The 25,221-nt window shown below is 49.3% G+C and overlaps 1 protein-coding gene across 1 annotated transcript in view; it reads right to left on the bottom strand.

The window, feature by feature from the left end:
* Positions 1-1,961: 1,961 nt before the first annotated feature.
* LOC148453754 (uncharacterized) overlaps positions 1,962-25,221 on the bottom strand; it is a 32,003-nt gene continuing 8,743 nt past the window's right edge. Inside the window, exons 5-6 of the mRNA XM_088461776.1 lie at positions 5,079-5,402; positions 1,962-2,137 (exon numbers count right to left, since the gene is read on the bottom strand). Of these exons, the coding sequence (XP_088317902.1) occupies positions 1,962-2,137; positions 5,079-5,402 (500 nt within the window). The remainder of the gene's footprint in view (positions 2,138-5,078; positions 5,403-25,221) is intronic.

Here is a 25,221-nt window from a genome sequence, read left to right as displayed (position 1 = left end):
ATCATTACAGATAGAGTTTCATGACTTCACGTTTTCAGTGCTGAGCTTTACAGACCTATTCAGCGAGATGCATCATTAGTGAGAACTTATGTCTGAACAAAACGTAATAAGAAGACTTACAGTAATAGGATCTCGTGCTTACAATGTACCCTGGATTTCATGTTATGCATTCAGGAAGCGCAGGCATTGAAAATCCTTATTTTTATTCTACATATCGCTCTAGTTTTTTGCTAATAATTATTAAACAACGAGCTGGATAACTTTATTTCTTTTATAATTTACAGTTATTTATATAACGCACACATATTCTGCAGTGCTATTCAGGGAATATGTGGCCATTCCCATCAGTCCCTGCCTTAGCAGAGCTTACACTCTATGGGCCATTCCCGGAAATGGAGGCGTGTCACGTCTGTTTTCCCGGAGGGACGAGGCCACAGTCTGCGTCGGTGCATGCAGATTCCTTGGTTGTGTAACCAGGCACTGGCACAGCTGAAGTCTCCCGAAGCCTGACCAAAGGTGCAACCATCGCGAACATCGGTCACAGTGCCGGGATCACATTGATGGTCGATGGCCATGAGTGAATCACATTGATGCCCCAGTGTATATGGTACAGGCTGTTGGCGTTTGGGTAGTTATTTCTAACCAAAGTTGAACAGTGGGTGTTAGAGCACCGGTTCCCTTCTGAGAAATTCACTCGCTCCGGGGCTCGCTACAAACGGGGCGGCTGTCGATGTTGATTGACAGCTCGCCCCGTTTTGTAGGCGGGGAGGAGGGGTGGCTGGTCAAACGGAGGCGTTCCTGAAGGAACGCCTGCCGTTTGGGGGCGGCCCTACTGACATCATGAGTGATGTCAGTAGTGATCTTCCGGAAGCTCACTGGGGCTTGCAGCAGACGAGACCCTACCACAAGGGTCTTGTCGCAAGCCCGATGGTCGCGGCCTCCTGGCCCACAGCATTTGCGGCCTACCCTGATTCAGAGCGAGCGCTCACTTTTTTTGCGAGCGGCTCTGAACCAGTGCCATGGAGTGCAAAAATGCTCACGTGCATGAGTCGGAATAAGTATTACACAGTAACAATCCCCAATACTGATATAACCAGGGCCCTCATTCAGAGCCGCTCGTTCGCACTGAGCGATGTTCGCACAACTGCGCATGCGTACGGATTGTAATACGTATGCGCGAACCAGTCAGTGCGGCCGAAAATCGCGTGCTCACTAAATAGCGAATGCCTGCTATTTTGAGTGACAGAAGGAGGCGTATGTGGGTGGTAACAGGGGAAGGTGCTTGAAAACGGGGGTGTGGAATTAGAACGCAGGCGTGCTTAAAGGTCAAAACGGGCGTTTTAAGGGTGTGCATAATTAACAAAGCAGCATCATTGACCACATCACTTGTTTTTTTATACTCTGTACTGCTCGCAAAATAGCGGTTGAAAAAACCAACCACAAGAATAGCGAGCAGTTCATACGCTGTTCGATGTGCTCGATTAATCTAATAAATAGCGGACATGACGTATGGTGCGAGCGGCAAGGGGGCATATTTTTCAAAATAACAAACGCAAGTTTTGCTCGCTCGTTCAAACCTAGAGGCGTGAACAGACCGCAAAGAGCGAACGGTTCATTTGAATAGCCACCCCTTGTTTTAGAACGAACGACCGCAAATAGCGAGCGGCTCTGAATGAGGGCCCATGTCCTTTTGCTTTAGTTGGTAGGTGTTTGACTTTGGAGACAGTTGATCGCTCGGCCGCATTGTCAGTGTAATGGACAGGTTTCACAGTCCCCAGCGCTGTCACTAATCACATTCAGACAAATAACATGTGTTCCTCATGTAGCTGTTTTACCAATTTATTAAGCACCGGGGGCAGAATTAAAGGCCCATTTATAGTAGCAACATCGCAGGTGACAAAGCAGCTGCCGCTCGCACTGATAGCGCGGCTGAACGGGGGCTGCCAGCGAATGGAGCAGCGTTACTGGAACCCTCTGTAGACTTTAATAATGAGACTATAATTGATTAGCCGTGACCTCTCATTCAGAGCTCGCTTTATAAATATTATTTCAGAATTATCTTTACAGAACAGGCCTTTTCCCCGCTCCAGCGTTGGCAAGCCGGCAACATTGGAATATACATCACGCGCTAAACGTACTGACAGGAAAAAAAACCAAGAAATAATTACTGTATTTAATGTGATACATCTCCGGTTATGTAAATAGGGGTAAGAGTATTTTTTTTATGGTATAACATTTTTTTTTTTTTTGGTAAATAAAATATATCTATTTTTTTTTTTTTTTCATGAACAGGAACTGAAAAGCCCAAATCTCGGGGCCAATCGTTGTCTCAATGATAAATGAGTCACCAAAAACCGGAACTAGGCACGTTGGGCCTGATTGCGAGTCGCACTCATTCGCTGATGCTTGTCTGTATGGTTTGCGGCATGCCACTTACTTCTTTATAATAATGTCAGATAATGCCCGAGTATGTCGATAATCAATCTGTAACCGCTACGGTCGAGCATGGAAGTCGTCATACACACCCCCAAGATGGAACAGTACGGTGCATTCGCAGTTTCCACCAATAAACGCTCATTTGACTAAAAGTGTGTTCTGTTGATGGACAGATCAATTTATACACACTAGTGTCCATGCTTATATGCCTGACCCGGCACACAAAGGGGAAGACAGGTACAGGACCGTCCCCTGGGGGTGTGGTTCTTTTGAAGTCTCTGTACATGCATGATGCTAGGAAATCTAGATCAAGTAGTGTAACATGGTTCACTCGCTAATCCACCTGAGTACCCCGCTCATGGTGGTGGCAGGTGGGCGCCAGTCTGTGTTTTATGTCAAGTAACATGTAATCTGGTCCTGTTGATCAGTGGCAGGCACAGAACGCCCTAAGAGATTGGAGCTCAGGGCATACGACCCCCGTGTCCACCTCCTGCCCTCACCATCAACACAGGTTGACAGTGATAGACCTTCTGGGGACCCAGGTTCTAATCCCAGTGTCAGTCTTTTGTTGACTTGGACAAGTTACTGTGGACCTCATTCAGAGTCGGTCGAAGCGGCCGCACGGTCGTACGGAAAAAGGGGCCGGATATTCAAATGATTCCCTCGCAAGTTGCGTCCCTAAGTTCAGATCGGTAGTTGGCCGACCAAGGGGAGGAAGCGGTCGGATGACAAAAAAATACGCCCCCTTCTCGTACGCATTGCACGTCATCTCCGGGCATATAAGGATTAGTCGAGACCATCGGGAACCATCGGAACTGGTCGTAGAGCTTAAGGTTGACCATACCCTCTCTTAAGCTCTACGATCATGTCAGTGTAAAAACCTCCCATGTCACATGTGCCATGACGCTACTTTGTTAATTATGCACTCCCATAATCTGTATGCACTCTGATAGAGCCAAAATCACTCCAGGGCTTGCGGCAGCGAGACCCTACCGCAGGGTCTTGACCATCGCGACCATCATCATGGACACTCGCATAATGCGAGCGTCAAGGAGGACGCTCCATTTTCATGTAGGAGGGCCTGATTCAGAGCCGGATGCTTTTTTTTTTGTGCAGCCACCTGGCCGCTCGCTTAGCTGTGGGGCTTACGACGAGACCCTTGTGGTAGGGTCTCATTTCCTCAAGCCAAGCCCCAGTGAGCTTTTTTCTCTATATAGAGCCGGAAACTCGCCCACTGACATCACTCGTGTTCCTTCGGAAATGCCTCCGTTTGGCCAGCCACCCCCCTGCCTGCCTCCAAAACGGGGCAAGCTGTCAATCAAAATCGACAGCTGCCCCGCTTTGGTGCGAGCCCCGTAGCGTTGGAGCGCCCGTCGCTAGCTGGGTCTCGCGCATGCGCACGTCGGAGCCGGCGTGCGCATGTGCAGTGGCCAAACATTGACCCGCTTGCGAGCGGGTCTGAATCAGGCCCTGAATACCAAGCAACAATTTGACTTCAGCTATTTGGCATTCTTTCCCTGCAAGCAGCAAATCAGCAAGGATGGTGTAATGGTTAGCATTACTGCCGCACATCACTGAGGTCATGGGTTCAATTCCTACCTTGGGTCTAACTGTGTGGTGTTTGCATGTTCTCGCTGTGCATTCGTGGGTTTCCTCAGGGTACTCAGGTTTCATCCTACAATCCACAAATATACTGGTAGGTTATCTGGCTCCTGACAAAATAATGAATAAATAAATAACCATAGTGTATATGTGTATGTGTGTACTTTCAGTAGGGAATATAGGCCCTCATTCAGAGGCGTTCGCAAGAAGCGAGCGCTCGTTCTGAATGAGGGCTGCCGCTTGTATTTTTAAGTGCGGCCTCCTGGTCGCTAGCTAAACTGTGGGTTACTACCCACAGCTTTAGCGACCGACCAGGTTGATGGTTGCGATGGTCAAGACCATCGCGACCATCGGGGCTTGCGACAAGACCCTAAGGTTGGGTCTCGGCAACCGCAAGCCCCAGGGAGCTTCCTGCTCTGATCGAGCAGGAATCTCCCCACTGACATCACTGCTGATGTCAGTGCGGCCGCCCACAAAACGTGGTTTGTGAAACCACCCCCCCTGCCACACCTACAAAACGGGCCAAGCTGTCGATCAACATCGACAGCCGCCCCTTTTGTAGTGGGCTCCGGAACGAGAGAATTTCTCTCTCGCTCCGGGGCTTGCGCACGCGCAGTGCGGCCGCTGCACATGCGCAGGGCCTAAACATCGACCCGGTTGCGAGCGCTCAGCGCTTGCGACCGGGTCTGAATGAGGGCTATAGAGTGTAAGCTCCACTGGGGCAGGGGCTGTTGTGAATGCCAAATATTCTCTGTAAAAGCGCTGCAAAATATATATTGTACTATATAAATAACTAGTGATAAATAAATCTATGTACACAACTACTGTATGATGAATAAACTTTTCTCCTTCCACTTGTAGTATAAGCATCGATCAGGTTTAGAACATACAATTGTAACAATACACTGTCAAGTTTGATGTACCAGCAGCGGCCATTTTGTTTAAGCGCATATAATGATTTCTAACATACATACGCTTCCCTCTGTAAATGCATTTACATTGTAATGTTCCGGTGGCTTCATGTAAATCTCCTAGCTTACCATTTGAGATGTCTGAACCAAAGTCCAGATGGTACAGTGGTAAATCATACATAGCAGATATAGCAATGACCATATGTAATGTACTGTATCTTGCAACAAGTGAGAAGATTTCTCCGTAGTCAACACCTGATTCCTGGGCAACAAGATGGACTTTGTAGCGAGCAAGACTTCCATCTGTGTTTAATTTCTTGCAGAAGATCCTGTTGTTTTTGACTGTTTTTCGGTTGCTCAGCCTTTTACAATAGTCTGCATCATTGATGCTCAAAGCTGTACGCTCTCCATCTCTGGCTGATTTCCATTTCTCAAAGTTGCTGCTTGACTTTGCTTCTTGTACAGTTTGAGGTTTAGAGCAAAGTTAGCAAATTCCTCATTGTATCCTTTAGGGCAGTGGTTCTCAAACTTGGTCCTCAGGACCCCACACAGTTCACGTTTTCCAGGTCACTTAGCAGGTGCACAAGTGTATTCATTACTCACCAACACATATTAAAAGTTTCACTGATGTAACTAATTATTTCACTTATGACTCTGGGCTCTATTTATTAACATTATTTTTACTAAAATAAAGTGAAAAAGGGTGTTTTCACACCCTTTTCACATTATTTTAGTTTCACCTGTATTTATTACAGGGCAATTGGAGTAGAATTAGTAAAATTCTACTCCAACCCCCAGTATCACTTATTTTTAGTAAAGCAGATCGCATTTCCCATAATTGTAATGGGAAATGTGATCTGTGTGCAAGTTACTAAAAATAAATTGTAAAAAAATACCGGGGGAAGCCCTGTGATAATAACGCCACCTGGAGGTGGCGTTATCCAGGGTCTTCCCCGGTTACCGGGCTCCCACTCTGCTCTAACGGGGAGAGCAGAGGCGGGAGCCGGTACCAGTAATCAGCTATGTGGTCTAAATAGACCGCAAGCTGATTGCTGTAAAAAAAAGAAAAAAGAAAAAAAAAATTAAACATTTTTTTTTTTTTCACTCACCTGAATCCAGGGACCGGTGATCAGGCCTCCGGTGATGGCTCCTCTCCGGTCAGCTGGTCTCCCACAGTGCACTGGGGCCCGGTCATCAGGTGATCGGGCCCCACTGCAGTATGGGAGATCACCTGATCGGGAAGCCCGGAGAAGACCACCGGAGGCCAGGAGGATGCAGGTAAGTGTAATGAAGGGAGGGGGGGGTCGCAGGGGGGGGTCGCGGGGGGTCCGCGATCGTGGGGGGGCGGGGCTTAGCACCGGGGGGGCGGGGCTTAGCGTCGGTGGGGGGGTAGTAGCGGTGGTCGGTCGGCGCATGCGCGGGCTCTTAGTCGCGGTATTTTTTCCGAAAATACCGCGACTAGAGTGCGGACGGGATCCGCAGGGGCAGAGCTTTATCGCAAGCTCTGTCCCTGCAAGGGATTTATAGTAAATCCCTGTGATATTACCTGAATTCACAATGCGAATTCACTCGGTAATATCACACTACAATCCGCATTCAATATGCGGATTGTAGTAAATAGAGCCCTATGTGAGGAAACCTGGAAAACATGCACTTTTTGGGGTCCTGAGGATCGAGTTTGAGAACCTGTGCTTTAGGTGATCTACCTTTGTTGCTCCTCACAGAGGGCCTGATTCAGAGCCGCTCGTAAGCGGCCGCTCGTTCGCTCAGAGTGATGTTCGCACATCTGCGCATGGGTCGTAATGCGCATGCGCCAACCAGTCATTGCGGTCGGAAATCGAGCGCTCGCAAAATAGCGAGTGCCTGCTAATTTGAGTGACAGGATGAGGCGTTTGTGGGTGGTAACAGGGGAAGGTGCTTGAAAACGGGGAGTGGTGATCCGAACGCAGGCGTGCAAAACGGTCAAAACGGGCGTTTTAAGGGTGTGCATAATTAACAAAGCAGCGTCATCGACCACGTCACTGGGTTGTTTCTTAGCCTGAACTGTTCGCATGATTACGGTAGGAAAATCCAACCACAAGCACTGCGAGCAGTTCAGACGCCTTTCGATGTACTCGATTAATCAAATAAATAGCGGAGATGACGTAGGATGCGAGCGGCCAGGGGGTTGTCTTTACAAAATAGTGAGCGCATGTTTCATTCGATCGCTCAGACATAGAGGCGTCAACAGACCGCAAAGAGCGAGCGCTCAATTTAAATAGCCGGCCCCTTTTTCTGAACGAGCGAGCGCAAATAGCGTCCGGCTCTGAATCAGGCCCAGAGCTCCTGTCCTGTGGTTGATCCCTAACATCTGTAATCTCAATTTCTGACATGCTCGTGAAAGACTATGGGGTTAGTTTTGGTCGATTTTGTGTTTTTGTTTTAGCTGTTGTAGTCGATTTTCATTAGTTTTTACAAATCAAAAATTTACTAAAGGCACGCCTGACTATAAAACAGATTCGCGACCAAAACCGAGAATCGACCAAACATCGATACTTCTACAGAGGAGACTACAGTATCTCCGGATGTGCTAACAGTCGGTTTGAAAATCGAACGAAAATCAGCCACAAAACCAACAGACAAACCATCCAAACAATAGACCTGCCCAGGGGCTGGCTGGCAACTTTTAGTCTGGGGGGCAAATGCAATCAGGAGGCCCAGACTTTTCTACCAGTGCACTACAATTGCAAAATAGTCGCGGTTTATCTAATGGGGATGCGATTTAAACGTGTAATGAAAAATCATTGGGCACGATTCTATTCTATGCGATGTGAATAGCGCCGGGAGAGTGCTCCCACAGCTATTCAATTGTGCGCGGTGATAAACCTTCTATCGGATGAGGTGTTGTCATGTGTGCAAACCACTTATCATACTAACATAAAATAAAGACACTGAGACGTGGATTTGGCAGATAACTTGATGGCGATTTATTGGAGAAATTAATATTATTTATTAATTCTTAAATTAATTAAGGATGTATGGTGGCAAAGAAAGGACGGCCAGAAATCAGCCAGATCTGCTATGCCCACACACAAACAACAAAAGACATAGCAGGCGTAGATCGCCCAGAGTGCATACACATAACCATGTAAACCATGTCAAACACAAAAGGTAACGCTCACCCTCTAACTTGACTATCCACCCATTTAGGTGATGATACTGCCCCCCGTTAGGTTGGTACAGCCAACTACCAGTCAACGAAGGGAGCGCCCTTAAATCATAATTGCACCTGGACTGGTGAACTGCCGTTCTTTCCCGCCACTACATAATTAACTACAACAACCTGCCAATAATTGCAAAGGGAAGGGAGGGTGGGCAATCTGGAACCAAGAGGCTTTGGCCCTCACTTCTAGCCCCTTATATAATGTCTCTATTGAAAACCCGCCCCTGCTAACGATAGGCTAACTCTAAACAGTAATTTGCATACATGCCGGCCCCCATCCTAGAGGTTTAACACACCTCTTTTCTTATGCAATCTTTCGGTTTCACTAAACCTTCTATCGGATGAGGTGTTGTCATGTGTGCAAACCACTTATCATACTAACATAAAATAAAGACACTGAGACGTGGATTTGGCAGATAACTTGATGGCGATTTATTGGAGAAATTAATATTATTTATTAATTCTTAGATTAATTAAGGATGTATGGTGGCAAAGAAAGGACGGCCAGAAATCAGCTAGATCTGCTATGCCCACACACAAACAACAAAAGACATAGCAGGCGTAGATCGCCCAGAGTGCATACACATAACCATGTAAACCATGTCAAACACAAAAGGTAACGCTCACCCTCTAACTTGACTACCCACCCGTTTAGGTGATGATACTGCCCCCCGTTAGGTTGGTACAGCCAACTACCAGTCAACGAAGGGAGCGCCCTTAAATCATAATTGCACCTGGACTGGTGAACTGCCGTTCTTTCCCGCCACAGCAAGGTTCAGCTTATAGAACCGCCGCACCGCCACCATACCAAGTACTACCCCAATAACGCCAACTCCTCAAAAAGATCCCCAATAAACAATGACACACCCTCCTCTGTTAAATGAACTCCATCAGGTCTATACATATAACTAAATCGAAATTGAATGTTATTATGGTAAATGAAACGGCCATAATTGGCCATCACAAATTTGGCAACTGCGAAATTAAGTTTCTTCCTAGCTTCGTCATTAGCAGGAAAACTCCTAACCCCACGCCAGACCTGTCGAGGTACAATGCAAGACCAAATTAATTTACACAAGGGCCAGGCCGATAGCACCCTCGCCAAATCGTTGACAATATCAACTCGTAATTCTACAGTGGACCTCTGCCCTAAGTCGTTGCCTCCTAAATAAGCCACCAAAATACGTGGCCTACCAAAAAGCCTTGCATACTCTAACAGTTTAGGACAAAAGGAATGCCATCTCATACCTCTGGAACCTATCCAACGGACCCTAGCTGAATATTCAAAAATTGGAGCTTGATCTGAACTCAAACCTAGCAGCCCAGAAAATATATGAGTGGCCTATAACCCAAATGTCCTGCGTGTCAAAGAGCAATCCTAAAGGTGGAGGAAAGCAGTAAATAAAAAATTAGTAATTGTCATAAAACAATAAAATTTTATGGTGTATTAGTGGGATCTGATAGAACATAAGTGAGTATCTGCCAAAAAGAAAAATTTTCTATTGGTCGCCGACTTTACTATTTGAAGTGGCTGAGACAAACAGAAGACACAAAGGGGAAGAATGGGTGGGGGGGAATTGGGAAAAAACAGGTGAACTCGGCAAGAGGTAAAATAAAAACCTGCTGAGGGATGGACTATGGCCTAATTAAATGATTGAGAATAGCCGAATTGAATCCGTCAGTTCAGGTAAAAATTGTAAAATCCCTCAAGACTCCCATTGCCAGCAATGGCGAGTAGCTAATCCCGAGTAGGACGGACAGGGGTAACAGACAAGACAGGACAGTACATGAGACAAGACAAAAACCAGGCAAGCATAAAATATAAACGTAACCGGAACAGACTGTGAAATGACTTTAAACAAAGGGCCTTCATGCCTAGGTTGAATGTAACCTTTATAACTATCCGATTTCCAATGTCCTAGGGCCTTAATTTCTGATGCCGAGAAACCCGCAGCTGCCGCCGAAGTTGCGGCTCCGATCAGAAACGAGTGTGTACCAAAATCTTGAGGCGGGAGGCCTAAAACTGATACACACCTCTTCAAAAACCAACCAAACTGGTATTTGGTAAGCGGAGTCCTGTCCATATGCATGAGTCATGAACCAGGAACATCCGGCCGCAATAACTCATACCGCATAGCTAGTGCCACGGGGCAGATCTGTTCGTCCCTAGATGGACCCAACGAGATCCACCTACCCCTACCAGTCTGGTCGGTCTTTGACTGCCGAATCCTACAGAGAACAGACCTCTCACTGACCAGGATATCCGAGAGGAGCATGGCGGCATCAACCCATTTGGATGATGCCACCAGCTCCGATACCCTCAAGGTGCCGTGAAAAGCCTCCGAAAACACCACTTGAATCAGGACCGCCTCATACGCAGTAAGAGCCACTCCGAGAACCGCCCCTAATACTGCCGGAAGCAGATGAGCGTCCACAGGTCTCCTACGGTCAGCTACTGGCCGGGAGACCCGTGCCCAACCCTTTAAAGCCTTCACTATCAGAAAACTTTTAGTAAAGTCAGGTTGGCCCTTCAATTTACAATAAAATGCAATGCCCCCCAAAGAGCGCGCAACAGAAGCCCTGGATCTGCCAGCCAAACGGAGACTCCAAATAAAAGAAAGCATCGAATGATGCTGACTCTTACCTGCCTGTTTGCTGCTACGGGAATAATCTTTCCATTCATTCCATGCCTGCCGATATGCTCGCAACGTGGAGGGGGCTAAAGACTGTTCTGCTTAGCCCTCCATGCCGGCTCGATCACCTGCCAAACATAAGAGAGGCAAAGCACAACGTCAGCACCAGGGCCACAGATCGGGACCTAGCCCACTGGAAACGTGATAACGCATCGTCTATCTCATTCTCCACCCCAGGAACGTGTCTTGCCTTAAACATGATGTTACAGCGCAAACATGTGAGCACAGCTGCGCTAGCAAGCGCAAAACCAGCAGGGAAGCCGCATGTTGCTGATTGTATCGCATGGACCATGCCCAGGTTGTCCCACCTGATAATGATGCTGCGATTGCGTAACCATTCCCCCCAGATTTCCAAGGAAACCATTATGGGAAAGAGTTTGAGAAGGAGTAAGTCCTTAGTCAAACCCTTTCCCACCCATTCTTCCAGCCAACGGCCAACGCACCAGGAGCCATCAAGGTAACATCCGAACCCCGTGGTGCCTGCTGCGTCTGTGAACAGCTGCAGCCGCAAATTGTCAGCGGCTGGAGACATCCACAACCGAACGCCATTAAAATCCCGAAGAAACGAGACCCAGACAGAGAGGTCCTGCTTAATCTCTGAGGATAAACGTAGCAAATGTCTCGGTTAGTGACACCAGCCGTGGCCCTTTCCAATTTACGTGAAAAAGCTCTGCCCATTGGAATTACTTTACAGGCCCAGGAGGGATTGCGCCTGCCGCAGGGTAATTCTACTGGAAGCCGTGCATTCCGCTATGGCATTACTTGACAGGCTTATCGAGAGGAATGCGACAAGAACCCACCGAGGTACAGATCTCGATACCCAGGAATGACAAGGGGAAGGGCCCTCCGTTTTGTCCACAGCAACGGGAACTCCAAATGAAAAAACAGCGCTCGTAAAGAAAACAAAAGATAACTGCATCTGCCTGAACCGGAAGGGCCGACACACAGAAAGTCATCGAGATAGTGGGCTATTCCATGACTACCGCAAAAATTAAATAAATAAATTCCGCGCACCAGTGTAGGAAGGTGCTAAAATGCTCGAAAAACGCACAGGACACAGAACACCCCATAGGCAAGCATTTGTCTATGCAATATCCGTTGTCCAAGCTAAAAACCCATAAACTGGAATGACTCTGGGTGCAAAGGAAGTAGACGAAAAGCTGACTCAACATCTATCTTAGCCATCAGTGCGCCCAGACCATAACACCTAATGACGTCCAAAGCATCGTCAAAAGACTGGTACACCGAGGAAACCTCAACTGGTATGGCATAATTTACTGACGAGCCTGGCGGATAAGACAGATGTTGCATGAGCCCTTATTTTCCTGGAATTTTCTTGGGAACCACTCCCACCGGGGAATTCACAAGATCCCTAATGGGGGTTCTGCAAAAGGCCCAGCAATGCGCCTGCGCTAACCTCGCCAGCCACTTTTTCCCTAAGAATGTGAGGCAATTCAAAGGCAGACTTCAAATTTCTAGGCGAATATGTGTCGACATCCCTGCAAATAGGTAAACGAAAACCAAAACTGAAGCCTTTTAACGAAAATTCTGCGTCCTGCAGAACCGGGTACCAACTCAACCATTTTGCTATCGCTGTGACACGGACAGGGGATGGAACTTTACTTAGCACTTGTGCCTTTTGCTGGCTGTGCAGGCTGCTGCTGGGCACCCCCCTTGAAACACTTGGCAACTGGGTGATTGCCACCACATCGCAAGCAGAGGTGACGAAAACGACATTTTAATGTGGAATTATTAAAGGCGAAGCATTTTCCCCAGACGCCTGCTGTTAGCCCTGACGAACTGAACTAGCTGCTTTGCACGCGTTGTACCCCTCAAAGGCAGGACGCGAAGGCTGCGTGACCTCCAGCAATGTATATTTGTCGAAGTAGGAGCATAGCTGAGAATGGAGCTTCCCGGTGATAGCTGCTTGGGGCAGTGATTGCAATAATAAGCTGTGCACCCTGTAGAAATTCACTGTAGCACATGTATTCTGTCTATTTTGTAAGTTAAATGCTCAGAATACAGTATATAATACAATCTCCTCTATTGGCTGATAATAATGATTCAAAGGAGATAAAAGCTAGATCTTAGGTGCTATAGATAAATAAAGCAGTGTCAAAGCCATTACCCCTTACTGTCATATAACGCATCGCTAAAGCATTCTATTCCCCCAATGATACCTCAATGCCCAGCATAATACTGACACTGTTTGCTGCAACTGTTTTCTACCATTAAGAGGGCATAATCAGCACTTAGACCATCTATAAAATACATCATACGAATGTACTGAATGATATAATTCTGGCATATACAGGACCAGCAAACACAGTAAGTAATTATATGTAGAAGTAGAGCCATCCTGTCTGAGCTGAATCTTTTTATTTCATGTGCCGGCTCCTTTACAGATCATATGAGCAAGTTGGGGAATCTGGGAGAGGGCAGAAAAAGAAACCATGCACTGTCCTGGAAACAGATGCACAGATTGGTCCCCCTATGTACTGGATGGTGTATTATCCAGTATTAATAATTGATCCAATAGGTGATCCATATCAGTGCACCCCGTACAGTGCATGTTTTCCAGATCTAGTTGGTGCACAACAATATTCATTACTGGCTTTTTAACTTTTTCTACTGGCTGACACATTTAAAAGATCAACAGAGACTGTAGTGCTAGTTATTTCATTTGTGACACTGAGGGGATCCTAAAAAACATGCAACTTTAGTATTATATGCTATTTCTATTGTAGTCATCATGGTGTGGGCTGAGGGGGGGTTCAGGCAAGGCACTCATAAACCCCTCCTGCATTTGCCTATGGTGCTGGCCATTGCAGCCACAAAGATAATATTGACCAGGGGCATTAAGGACTAAAGGGAAGCACCCCTCCCCCACACTGGCACACCTTCCACAAAGCTGCTGCAGCCTGAGGGGGGATAGAACTATCAATAGGGGAACCACACCTGCAGCTCCTAATAACATGGGGACACTGTGGAGCCAGGGACCAGGGTCTGGGGAGGCTCATTACTAGGCAGGACATAGCTACACCCACCCCCAGCAGAACAAGAAATCAGAAAAGACAGTGATTGAGGACAGAAAGGAAAAGTAAAAGCAATGATATGAAGTAAATGAAAAGAGACTAAATACAATAAGGAAAAGGAGGAGAGAAGAAGGAGAAGAAGGAGAAGCACTAAGAGAGTTTTATTAAGGAAAATGACAACTGACAAAATGCACTTCCCTGTCCTGGAGGAATCTGGAACAAAGAGGCTTTGGCCCTCACTTCTAGCCCCTTATATAATGTCTCTATTGAAAACCCGCCCCTGCTAACGATAGGCTAACTCTAAACAGTAATTTGCATACATGCCGGCCCCCATCCTAGAGGTTTAACACACCTCTTTTCTTATGCAATCTTTCGGTTTCACTTAGTCGGAGAATGGCCGTTCTCGCGACTAAACACCCTGTTTAAGGCGCGATAACGGGCATTCCCCGACCTAACTTCCCGGCGCAATGCTGTTTTCCTGGCGCTAAGGGCAGAAAACAGCCTCGCGCCGGGACTTTTGTCGGATTTCTGCTCTCATCCCCGGGGGGATGCGAGAAGAAATCCTAGTCGGACTTGGCAGCGCGGTGTATTGAATAGCTCCGGGAGCTCACTCCCGGCGCTATTCACATCACATAGAATAGAATCGTGCCCATTGTCTAAGAGCTATAGTCAAATACATAACCTACCAGCCCTGCCTGACAGAGACAATTCTAGTGACTGATATAAAATATAGAAAGCAATATACGTAGAATAACCACCTGACAGTCCCTCCAATGTCCACCTCACAGCACCACATCCTGCCCAGTCACATATTATCCATGCTGCCCGCACCCCCTTTATACATAATTATCATTCTGTGCACATTATCTGCTGCTAGTTATTAGAATGAACATTACTCTCATTGCACAAAGGCAGAACCACAGTAATGCTGGGCACACACTATGCAATATATTGATAGTACAGCCGACAAACTATATATTGTTAAATGTGTTTGGTTGAGTGTACACATAAGATATATATTGTGCACATCCGCCGGTATGTACGGATGACCCACTGACTGACCCATACACTGGCTGGCAGGAAACACAGATACCGACATTACAACTGGGCGGGCAAATATAAACGCCCACCCGGTTGTGATGGCGGTGGATGCTTACTAAAATTTTCCGCTCGGTCTGTGGGTGTGTCGCTTGATTGGGCCATCGGTGTACCCAGCATAAGTTACTGTGATTGTGGTATTTTGGAAAGTAGCCTAGATAATGGTCCATAGGGCATGCCTCAGAGGCGGATATGTCTGTAACTTAGTACATTGCTGATAGAAGTCACTGGTCACCAAAGCGGGGTATGCCCAGTGCTGCACAGTACTATGGTATGCCCAGTGCTGCACAGTACTATGGTGTGCCCAGTGCTGCACAGTACTATGGCGTGCCCAGTGCTGCACAGTACTATGGCGTGCCCAGTGCTGCACAGTACTATGTATGGCGTGCCCAGTGCTGCACAGTACTATGGCGTGCCCAGTGCTGCACAGTACTATGGCGTGCCCAGTGCTGCACAGTACTATGGCGTGCCCAGTGCTGCACAGTACTATGGTGTGCCCAGTGCTGCACAGTACTATGGCGTGCCCAGTGCTGCACAGTACTATGGCATGCCCCGTGCTGCACAGTACTATGGCGTGCCCAGTGCTGCACAGTGTGGACCTACCGTAGCAGGATGAAACTTCCCTCTCCTTTTACAGGCAGCAGCGGTTAATCTTGGGAAACCGTGGGCAGCAGGAGTATTATCAAACTCCATCGACAAACCCCGCCCCCTTTTTCGACTCTCCAGCCCCTTGGGTTCCTGGGAAAGGAAACCTGGCTCTCTATTGGTTGGCGGTGGCCATGTTTTTGAAGCCTGCTGTAGGGGCAGCCATTTTCTATTAGCCACTGCTGGCTTACTTTACACATATTATAGAGCACAGAAAGGGATCAAATCCCGACAGCGGATGCCCGACGGATGGAGATCCCGACTGGGGCAAGTAAGTATCCTAACCTCCCCTGTCCCCCCCTAACCCTCCCTTAGTGGTGCCTAACCCTAACCTCCCCCCTTAGTGCCTAACCCTAACCTACCCTCGGGGGTGCCTAACCCTAGCCCCCTCTTATCGCTCACTCAACCTAACCATCCCGAGGGAGTGCCTAACCCTAATCTCTCCCTGGGGGGTGCCTAACCCTAACCTTCCCCCCTAGGGGTTCTTAGACCTAATCTCCCCATAAACCTAACCTCGCTAGACTCCCTAATCCTAACCCACCCCCGTGGCTAACTCTAAGGGCGCCCCGGACATACCTTCATTCGGGCTGGCGTTCCGGCGTCGGGATTAACAAAGACGTCGGTGTTTCGACGCCTATGTTAAATCCCTTGATGGGATTCCCCTGTCGGGATTCAGACCGGCGGCCATGTGGCCACTGGTCTCATAACTATATCCTCAGTTTGCGCATGCACAGTACAGGGAAAAAGACCGCCGCAGCCATTTTCCCGGTGACCAAGGCATGCGCTATAGACATAGTTGACTACTTTTGAAAAAGCATTTCAGGAAAAGTGTGATAGTAGCACCTATGAGCGCGGCGGTAAAGTGGGCATGTCCTGCTACATCTGAGAGGCGTGTCATAATACTGACTTACATTCAAAATGTAAATGAGCCCCAAAGCAGTCAGTAAGATCTACTTGTTGATAAAAACACACTGATACTTATCAGAAAATACATGTAGCCATAGGGATCATTGTGCCTTATACCCAATGCAGGGAAATTATACTAATCATCCCATTTGAATATATTTATCTGTTCTTTTATATATAGAAGTTTCACCATGGGGGTAAGATGCTATCAGGGAGATTACTAGACTCTTCAGGGAGTCAGGGAGATTGCTGCTATTTCAGGGGGTCTCACTGACAATCAGGGAGAGTTAGCCTGTATGGCTATAGACTCTGGGTACACTCTAGTGCCCAGAGTCTATCAGTGCGGCGCTGCACTAAGTGCGCTGCCGGCCGCCGGACTGAGAGGAGGGGGGCTCGTGACGGAGACTGCACACGGCCCCCTCCTCTATTGAAACGCCTCTGCGCCCCAGCCCAGCTCACCCCTGGACCTGCCGGAGGCAGGCGAGTTTGGGAGAAGCACTGCACAGATTAATGGCAAAAAAAATAGATGAAAGTTTTAAAAAATAGATATTAATATTGGCCCTCATTCAGAGCCGTACGCTCTGAGCAGAGCGCACGCTCTGAATGAGGGCCGGGCTCCATTTTCATGGAGCGTCCTCCTGGACGCTCGTATAGCTGTGGGTCACCACCCACAGGCTATACGAGCGTGCTTTGTGATGGCCGCGATGGTCGAGACCATCGCGACCATCGAAATTGCGAGCCGGAGCCTGCGGTTGAGGTTTTCAACCGCAAGCTCCGGAGTGATTTTGGCTCTATCAGAGCCAAAATCACTCCCACTGACATCACTAGTGATGTCAGTGGGCCGGCTTCTGACGGGAGGCGTTCCCATGGGAACGCCTCCGTCAGGGAGGCACGCCCCCGGCACGCCCACCAAAGGGGGCGTGCTGTCAATCAACATTGACAGCACGCCCCCTTTGATCGGACACAACGAGCGAAGGACTTTCCAGTGCATAACATCGACCCACTTGCGAGCGGACAGCCGCTCGCGAGTGGGTCTGAATCAGGCCCATTGTTCTTTACAGTGAAACTGCAGGTTCTAACAAGTCTATCCCAGCATGCAAGGCACTTGGAGAAGCACAAGTGCCAGCATGCACCGAACATTAAGGGCCCACTGACACCTATAGTTCCACTGTAAAGAAAATATTACAAAAAACACTGACTATGGTAATCCTTTATTACACACTGTGATAGAAGCACTGGTAAAGTGGTCAATGGCATACATTTGTCCTAGATTTTTGGCCTATTCTAAAAACCCCAGGAGAAGCCTGTTGTGCTAACAGACCAGAGTGTCGGCTTTTGAGAAAAGCCGCATTGGGTCCTGCGGGTGTGGATGTGAGGAGAGGGAGGGCTCCATCCACAGGCCACTCCAGGTGTTGGGTCTTTCAGCCTGACAGCAGGCTCCTAAGGGCTTGCACCTGAACAATGCTAAAATAAGCTAGGTTTGTTTGTGGCTGAGTGTCTCACACCTGGGAGAACAGACAGACTAGCCTGTTCAGAGACACTTGGTTATAATCTTTGTAAGTACTGTGCACGTGTTTTGTTGATGGTGAGGGCAATAGGCCCTACCATTATTATAGAGAGGGAATCTGCTGTGTAGCCAGTGCCCAGCCGGGCTAGGACTTATGTTTATGTTTTGTTTATGTACTTTGGCACAATAAAGACTGGTTCCAACCAGCTAGTACGAGAACCCCGGACTGGTGTGCTGTTTCTACAGTTGCTGTGTGTGTAAAGAGGGAGTCCATCTACCCCAAGAGAGAGACCCCTGTCCCGGCCGTATCACAACACTCACACTGCATACTGACTCACTCCATGGCGGTGGTCTATCCTCTTGTCCAGTAGAATCCCATCTTCAGAAAATAAAATGTAGCTCCCAATCCATGCCGAACAAGTAAATTACAGTGTCACGAAATAACATTTCCCACATGGTCTCAGGAACTTAAGGCATAATTTATGAAGTAGCGGCTTTTGTAAGCGCGGCATGTCCTACACTGTGACTGTGGTGGCAATTTAAAATTTTCACCTGTGACCCACAGGGAAGCTGCAGCCCAGTTCTCAGTATCGCTATTCTGCACACGCTGGTGGCCTGGGCCCTTAACCTGTTGGCAAACCCTATAGATGATATAGGTGGCAGAGGTGTGTGATGGGGCTCAGTCCCACATGATAGATAACTTCATCAGGTCTTTTGTTTATTAGCCAGTTAGAACAGGTTTGCAGGGTGACATACATATACACATATACAATGGATGTACCAGATGTAGCCAGGGACATATGGAGGTGGTGTGCACACATCTGAGTGTATATATACAGCAGTATAACGGGGGTGGTGTAATGCAACTTGCAGGGTCACTGGGCGCTGTAACGCAGTTTCTCTACATTATGGAGAGTCTCAGGGACTCTATTTCGGATGGAGTTGCGGTCTCGCGATATGGCCGCACATGCACAGTAGTGCACAGAGGTAGATCGCACCTCCGTCAGTCTGGGGTCCTAGTGCTTCCGGATAGAGACAGCGCAAGGCGCTCTCATTCAACAAGGACCCATCTATTGGCATGCCTGCTGATCCTACCTCCTTGCATAACTCAGGATAAATTGTTTCTTACACCCCTTTGAGACATAGCAAGATTCCCGGGTTTTTACCAGGCCCGGGCTAAACTACCCGGGTCTCGCTTACATCTGAAAGGCACCAACCTGGGAACATGTTCCCGGGTCGGTGCCCCTGCTATTGTCCAGGGTTTTTCCCGGGACTGAAGTTCCGGATAGACAACCCGGGTTAAGTCTGAATGGTGCGACCTGGGATTTGACTGCCTGGTTGCACCTAGAGGCCTCTGATTGGCCATTTGGGGCTGCAAGGAGGGGGGCGGGGCAGTGTGGAGGGGGCGGTGAATCCCCCTAACAATAGTAAAACAACTGTTAGCGCTGGATCTGGGTGGGGAGCCCTTATAACAAGGGGTGAAGACCAAGTAACCTATTGATTGGAAAGAGGTGTCTGGTCCTTGTTGCAGTGTGGAGAAGCAACCGGCTCACACTGGGTACAGAGAGGCTGCCTGTTGTGAGGCCTGGTGGCTGGAGAAGGGATGTATGAGTGTGACGTGTGTGTTTGTGTGTGTATGACATATATGTGTGTGTATGAGCGCGACATTAGCGCAGCCTGACAGGCTTATGTCTAAATGGGGTTGGCCCGGGAATTTCCCTGGTCTCAGGTGTAGTGTGAAAGAGGGTCTCGAGCAAAATCCAGGTCTGAGAAATTCCCGGGTGGTATGTCTGAAAGTGGTATAATATGCCTAGTAAACCTCCCTGAATTATTATGATTTTATGTATGCTTTACCTATATAGAGGCCGACTAGGTCTCTTGAAGTAGCACTGTAGGTCAGTGGCGTAACCATGGTATTAAAAAACGGAGCCCCCCAAGTAGTTGCGCACGCCGAAGGCGCTCACCGAAAAAGTGGGTGTGATCACATGCCGCAAGGGGCGTGGTCACTAGAAATTGGGTCATGGCAACATGACACACCACTGTTTCTCATCACTCTTGGAACATTCCTTTCCGTTCCATATGCACCTTAATGCCACAAGTAGTAGTGCCCCTCTTGCAATGCCCATTGTAGTAGTGCCCCTTATGCAATGTCCCCAGTAGCAGTGCCCCCTGTAGTTGTGCCCCTATACAGTGCCCCCAGTAGTGCCCATTATACAGTGCCCCCAGTAGTGTACCCTTATATAGTGCCCACAGTAATGCACCCTTATACAGTGCGCCTTATACAGTGCCCCCAGTAGTGCCCCTTATACAGTGGCCCCAGTAATGCCCTTTATAACGTGCCTCTTATACAGTGCCCCCAATAGTAGTCCCCCTATGCAGTGCTCCCTGTAGTGCAGGGATGGGGAACCTCAGGCCCAGGGGCCGTATAAGGCCCGCGGAATCATTTGGTCTGGCCCTCAGAGCTTTACTCTGCTAGCCTCACCTGGCTAGCAGGGTGCCTAGAATGGCACCCTGCAGCCAGAATCTATGCAGCATTGCCACCTGGAGCGTCCTTAGGAAGCTTCAGACGGTCACACCGCTGACCTTACAGCTCCCCGGAGCATCCTCAGGATGCTCCGGGCATTGCTGTAATCACCGGCGATTGTGGCCCCGCCCCTGTGTGACATCACACGGAGGGGTCATGGCCTGCATCGACCCTGCAAATAATATTTTATAAATCAAAATGGCCCTCAGCAGAAAAAAGGTTCCCCACCCCTGCTGTAGTGCCTCTTATACAGTGCCCCCAGTAGTGGTCCAACTTGTGCAGTAGTGCCCCTTATACAGTGCCCCCAGTAGTGATCCCCCTATGCAGTACCCCTTATACAGTGCCCCCAGTAGTGGTCCCCCCTATGCAGTCCCCCCAGTAGTGCCTCCCCAGCAGTGCCCCTTATATAATGCCCCCAGTAGTGCCTCATAAAGTGCCTCCAGTAGTGCCTCCCCCAGCATTGCCAGTGCCTCTTACATACAGTATATAAGGACAAAGACACACACACAGGAAACCCCCCACTTACTTGAACTCCTGCGCCCGCCGCCCTCTGCTTCTCCATCCTCCCGAGCTGGCCCATGGGAGAGACGTCTCTCCCATCACCCACTGCGGGAGCCGGAAGATGGATCGCATGAGTGAGCTCCAGTCCGGCTCCGGCAGTGGGCGCAGCAGCCAATGAGGTCTGTCTGACTCTCATTGGCTGCCAAAACAAACAAACGAGTGAACTAGCCGGTGGCGGTGTTTGTTACTGTGTACTGCTGACCGCAGTCCTGGACTGTGGCCTGCAGAATCCCCCCGCGGCGCTGGTCCGATGGTGACCAGGGCACGAGCCCTGCTCGACCCCCCCTAGATACGCCACTGCTGTGGTTGTTCCTTTGTGTTGGATACATCAGTGTGCGCCACTCTGAGAGATCGATTGAGGTACTGGACCTCTGCTTGGTATTGGGGTGAGGGACTGTGCGTCAGTATTGGCTTTGTGTGGTACAAGTGGTTAGTAATGGAAGACCTGTCAAACATAATTGTGGTAACAGGTTACTTCAATGAGGACAAAACTCTTTAAGAAGCAGCTCTGATTACTGAACAATCTCTTACAGAAGCTCTTATCTCTGAAGTATCCCTTCTATTACTCCACAGTATAGATAAAAGCATACAGCTAAGTGGTGCGCAAATGAGGAGCGGTTTACTGTGTTCTATGTTACATGTAACAATAAAATGTTGTTGACAGATAGACAAACAGACCGACAGACAGATAGATCTCAGATAAATAGATAGATATGACATAGATAGATAGATAGACGTAGGATGAGGGCGCTGGGGAGACTCAGGATGACTGCACTGGGTAGACGGAGGATGACGGCGCTGGGTAGACAGAGGATGACGGCGCTGGGGAGACTCAGGATGACTGCACTGGGTAGACGGAGGATGACGGCGCTGGGTAGACGGAGGATGACGGCGCTGGGTAGACGGAGGATGACGGCGCTGGGGAGACGCAGGATGATGGTGCTGGGGAGATGCAGGATGAGGGTGCTGGGGAGGCGCATGATGACGGCGCTGGGGAGGCGCATGATGACGGCGCTGGGGAGGCGCATGATGACGGCGCTGGGGAGACGTAGGATGAGGGCGCTTGGGAGACGCAGGATGACAGCGCTGGGGAGACGCAGGATGATGGCGCTGGGGAGACGCAGGATGACGGCACTGGGGAGATGCAGGATGAGGGCGCTGGGGAGGCGCATGATGATGGCGCTGGGGAGGCGCATGATGACGGCGCTGGGGAGGCGCATGATGACGGCGCTGGGGAGATGCAGGATGAGGGTGCTGGGGAGGCGCATGATGATGGCGCTGGGGAGGCGCATGATGACGGCGCTGGGGAGGCGCAGGTTAAGGGTGCTGGGGAGACTCAGGATGACGGAGCTGGGGACATGCAGGATGAGGGCACTGGGGAGGCACATGATGACGGCGCTGGGAGACGCAGGATGAGGGTGCTGGGGAGACGCAGGATGAGGGCACTGGGGAGGCACATGATAACAGCGCTGGGAAGACGCAGGTTGAGGGCACTGGGGAGGCACATGATGACGACGCTGGGGAGACGCAGGATGACGGCGCTGGGGAGACGCAGGATGAGGGCGCTGGGGAGACGCAGGATGAGGGCGCTGGGAAGACGCAGGATGAGGGCGCTGGGGAGACGCAGGATGACAGTGCTGGGGAGACGCAGGATGAGGGCGCTGGGGAGGCACATGATGACGGCGCTGGGGAGACGCAGGATGATGGTGCTGGGGAGATGCAGGATGACGGCGCTGGGGACATGCAGGATGAGGGCGCTGGGGAGACGCAGGATGAGGGCGCTGGGGAGACGCAGGATGAGGGCGCTGGGGAGACGCAGGATGAGGGAGCTGGGGAGGCACATGATGAGGGCGCTGGGGAGGCGCAGGTTGACGGTGCTGGGGAGACTCAGGATGATGGCGCTGGAGAGGCGCAGGGAGATGGTGTTGCAGAGGCGCAGGGGGAAAGCACTGAAGAGACACATGGGAGGAATGGGCTGGAGACACCAAAGCGATTGTGCAGGAGACACACATAGAGGACGGTAGGACTGCTGGTATTATTAGAAGAAAAGACTGGGGGACGGATAGTAATCTTCAGTAAGACAACAATTCAAATGAAACCATATCACTGATGCAAATGGTACCAAATGAGCAAATATATTTTATCGATATAAATTTGTTTGATAAAGGAAACTCACATTTGTCCTGCCCAAAAAGTTCTGTTACTATGGGGCCTATTCATTATGTTAATTAACATTCCATCTCGCTCCGAGTGCCAGAGCAATTCATCGTTGCTCCGGCACGGAGACAGCTGATTTTTGGATCTCCCCGAAGTGTTTCATTGCTCCTTTCGGAGCAGTGAGATAAGTGCACATGAGTGACCTACATGTCATGCATGCGTACAAGAGCCCTGACATCCGGCAGAAGGAACCAGACGGGGGGGAGGGATCCAAAAGGATCCCTCTTCACAAACTGGACCTGTTTCCCTGCAGTCAAGCTCTGAAATTATTGTATTTTCTGAGCTTGATAAATTCTGTCGCCATACTAGTGTATGGGGTCAGCGGCCATTCTGCAAGGGGAAGGTAAGCAGGAGATATCTGTGATACTAATGTATTGGGACAGCGGGCCATTCCGGGAGAGAAAGGTAAGCAGGAGATATCTGTGATACTAGTGTATGGGGACAGAGGCCATTCCGGGAGAAGAAGGTAAGCAGGAGATATCTGTGATACTAGTGTATGGGGACAGCGGGACATTCCAGGAGAGGAAGGTAAGCAGGAGATATCTGTGACACTAGTGTATGAGGACATCGGGACATTCCGGGAGAGAAAGGTAAGCAGGAGATATCTGTGATACCAGTGTATGGGGACAGCGGGCCATTCCGGGAGAGAAAGGTAAGCAGGAGATATCTGTGATACTAGTGTATGGGGACAGCGGGCCATTCCGGGAGAGAAAGGTAAGCAGGAGATATCTGTGATACTAGTGTATGGGGACAGCGGACATTCCGGGAGAGGAAGGTAAGCAGGGGATATCTGTGATACTAGTGTATGGGGACAGCGGGCCATTCTGGGAGAGGAAGGTAAGCAGGAGATATCTGTGATACTAGTGTATGGGGACAGCGGGCCATTCCGGGAGAGAAAGGTAAGCAGGATATATCTGTGATACTAGTGTATGGGGACAGCGGGCCATTCCGGGAGAGGAAGGTAAGCAGGAGATATCTGTGATACTAGTGTATGGCGACAGCGGCCATTCCGGGAGAGGAAGGTAAGCAGGAGATATCTGTGATACTAGTGTATGGGGACAGCGGCCATTCCAGGAGAGAAAGGTAAGCAGGAGATATCTGTGATACTAGTGTATGGGGACAGCGGGCCATTCCGGGAGAGAAAGGTAAGCAGGAGATATCTGTGATACTAGTGTATGGGGACAGCGGGACATTCCGGGAGAGGAAGGTAAGCAGGAGATATCTGTGATACTAGTGTATGGCGACAGCGGGACATTCCGGGAGAGGAAGGTAAGCAGGGGATATCTGTGATACTAGTGTATGGGGACAGCGGGACATTCCGGGAGAGGAAGGTAAGCAGGGGATATCTGTGATACTAGTGTATGGGGACAGCGGACATTCCGGGAGAGAAAGGTAAGCAGGAGATATCTGTGATACTAGTGTATGGGGACAGCGGACATTCCGGGAGAGGAAGGTAAGCAGGAGATATCTGTGATACTAGTGTATGGGGACAGTGGGCCATTCCGGGAGAGAAAGGTAAGCAGGAGATATCTGTGATACTAGTGTATGGGGACAGCGGGACATTCCGGGAGAGAAAGGTAAGCAGGAGATATCTGTGATACTAGTTTATGGGGACAGCGGCCATTCCAGGAGAGAAAGGTAAGCAGGGGATATCTGTGATACTAGTGTATGGGGATAACGGGCCATTCCGGGAGAGGAAGGTAAGCAGGAGATATCTGTGATACTAGTGTATGGCAACAGCGGCCATTCCGGGAGAGGAAGGTAAGCAGGAGATATCTGTGATACTAGTGTATGGGGACAGCTGGCCATTCCGGGAGAGGAAGGTAAGCTGGAGATATCTGTGATACTAGTGTATGGGGACAGAGGCCCATTCCGGGAGAGAAA

Source organism: Taudactylus pleione, unplaced genomic scaffold, assembly GCF_031769625.1.
Source record: "Taudactylus pleione unplaced genomic scaffold, aTauple2 ptg001095l, whole genome shotgun sequence".
Classification (NCBI taxonomy): domain Eukaryota; kingdom Metazoa; phylum Chordata; class Amphibia; order Anura; family Myobatrachidae; genus Taudactylus; species Taudactylus pleione.
The sequence above is the reverse complement of the archived record's forward strand: the minus strand, read 5'-3'. Positions and strand labels throughout refer to the sequence as shown.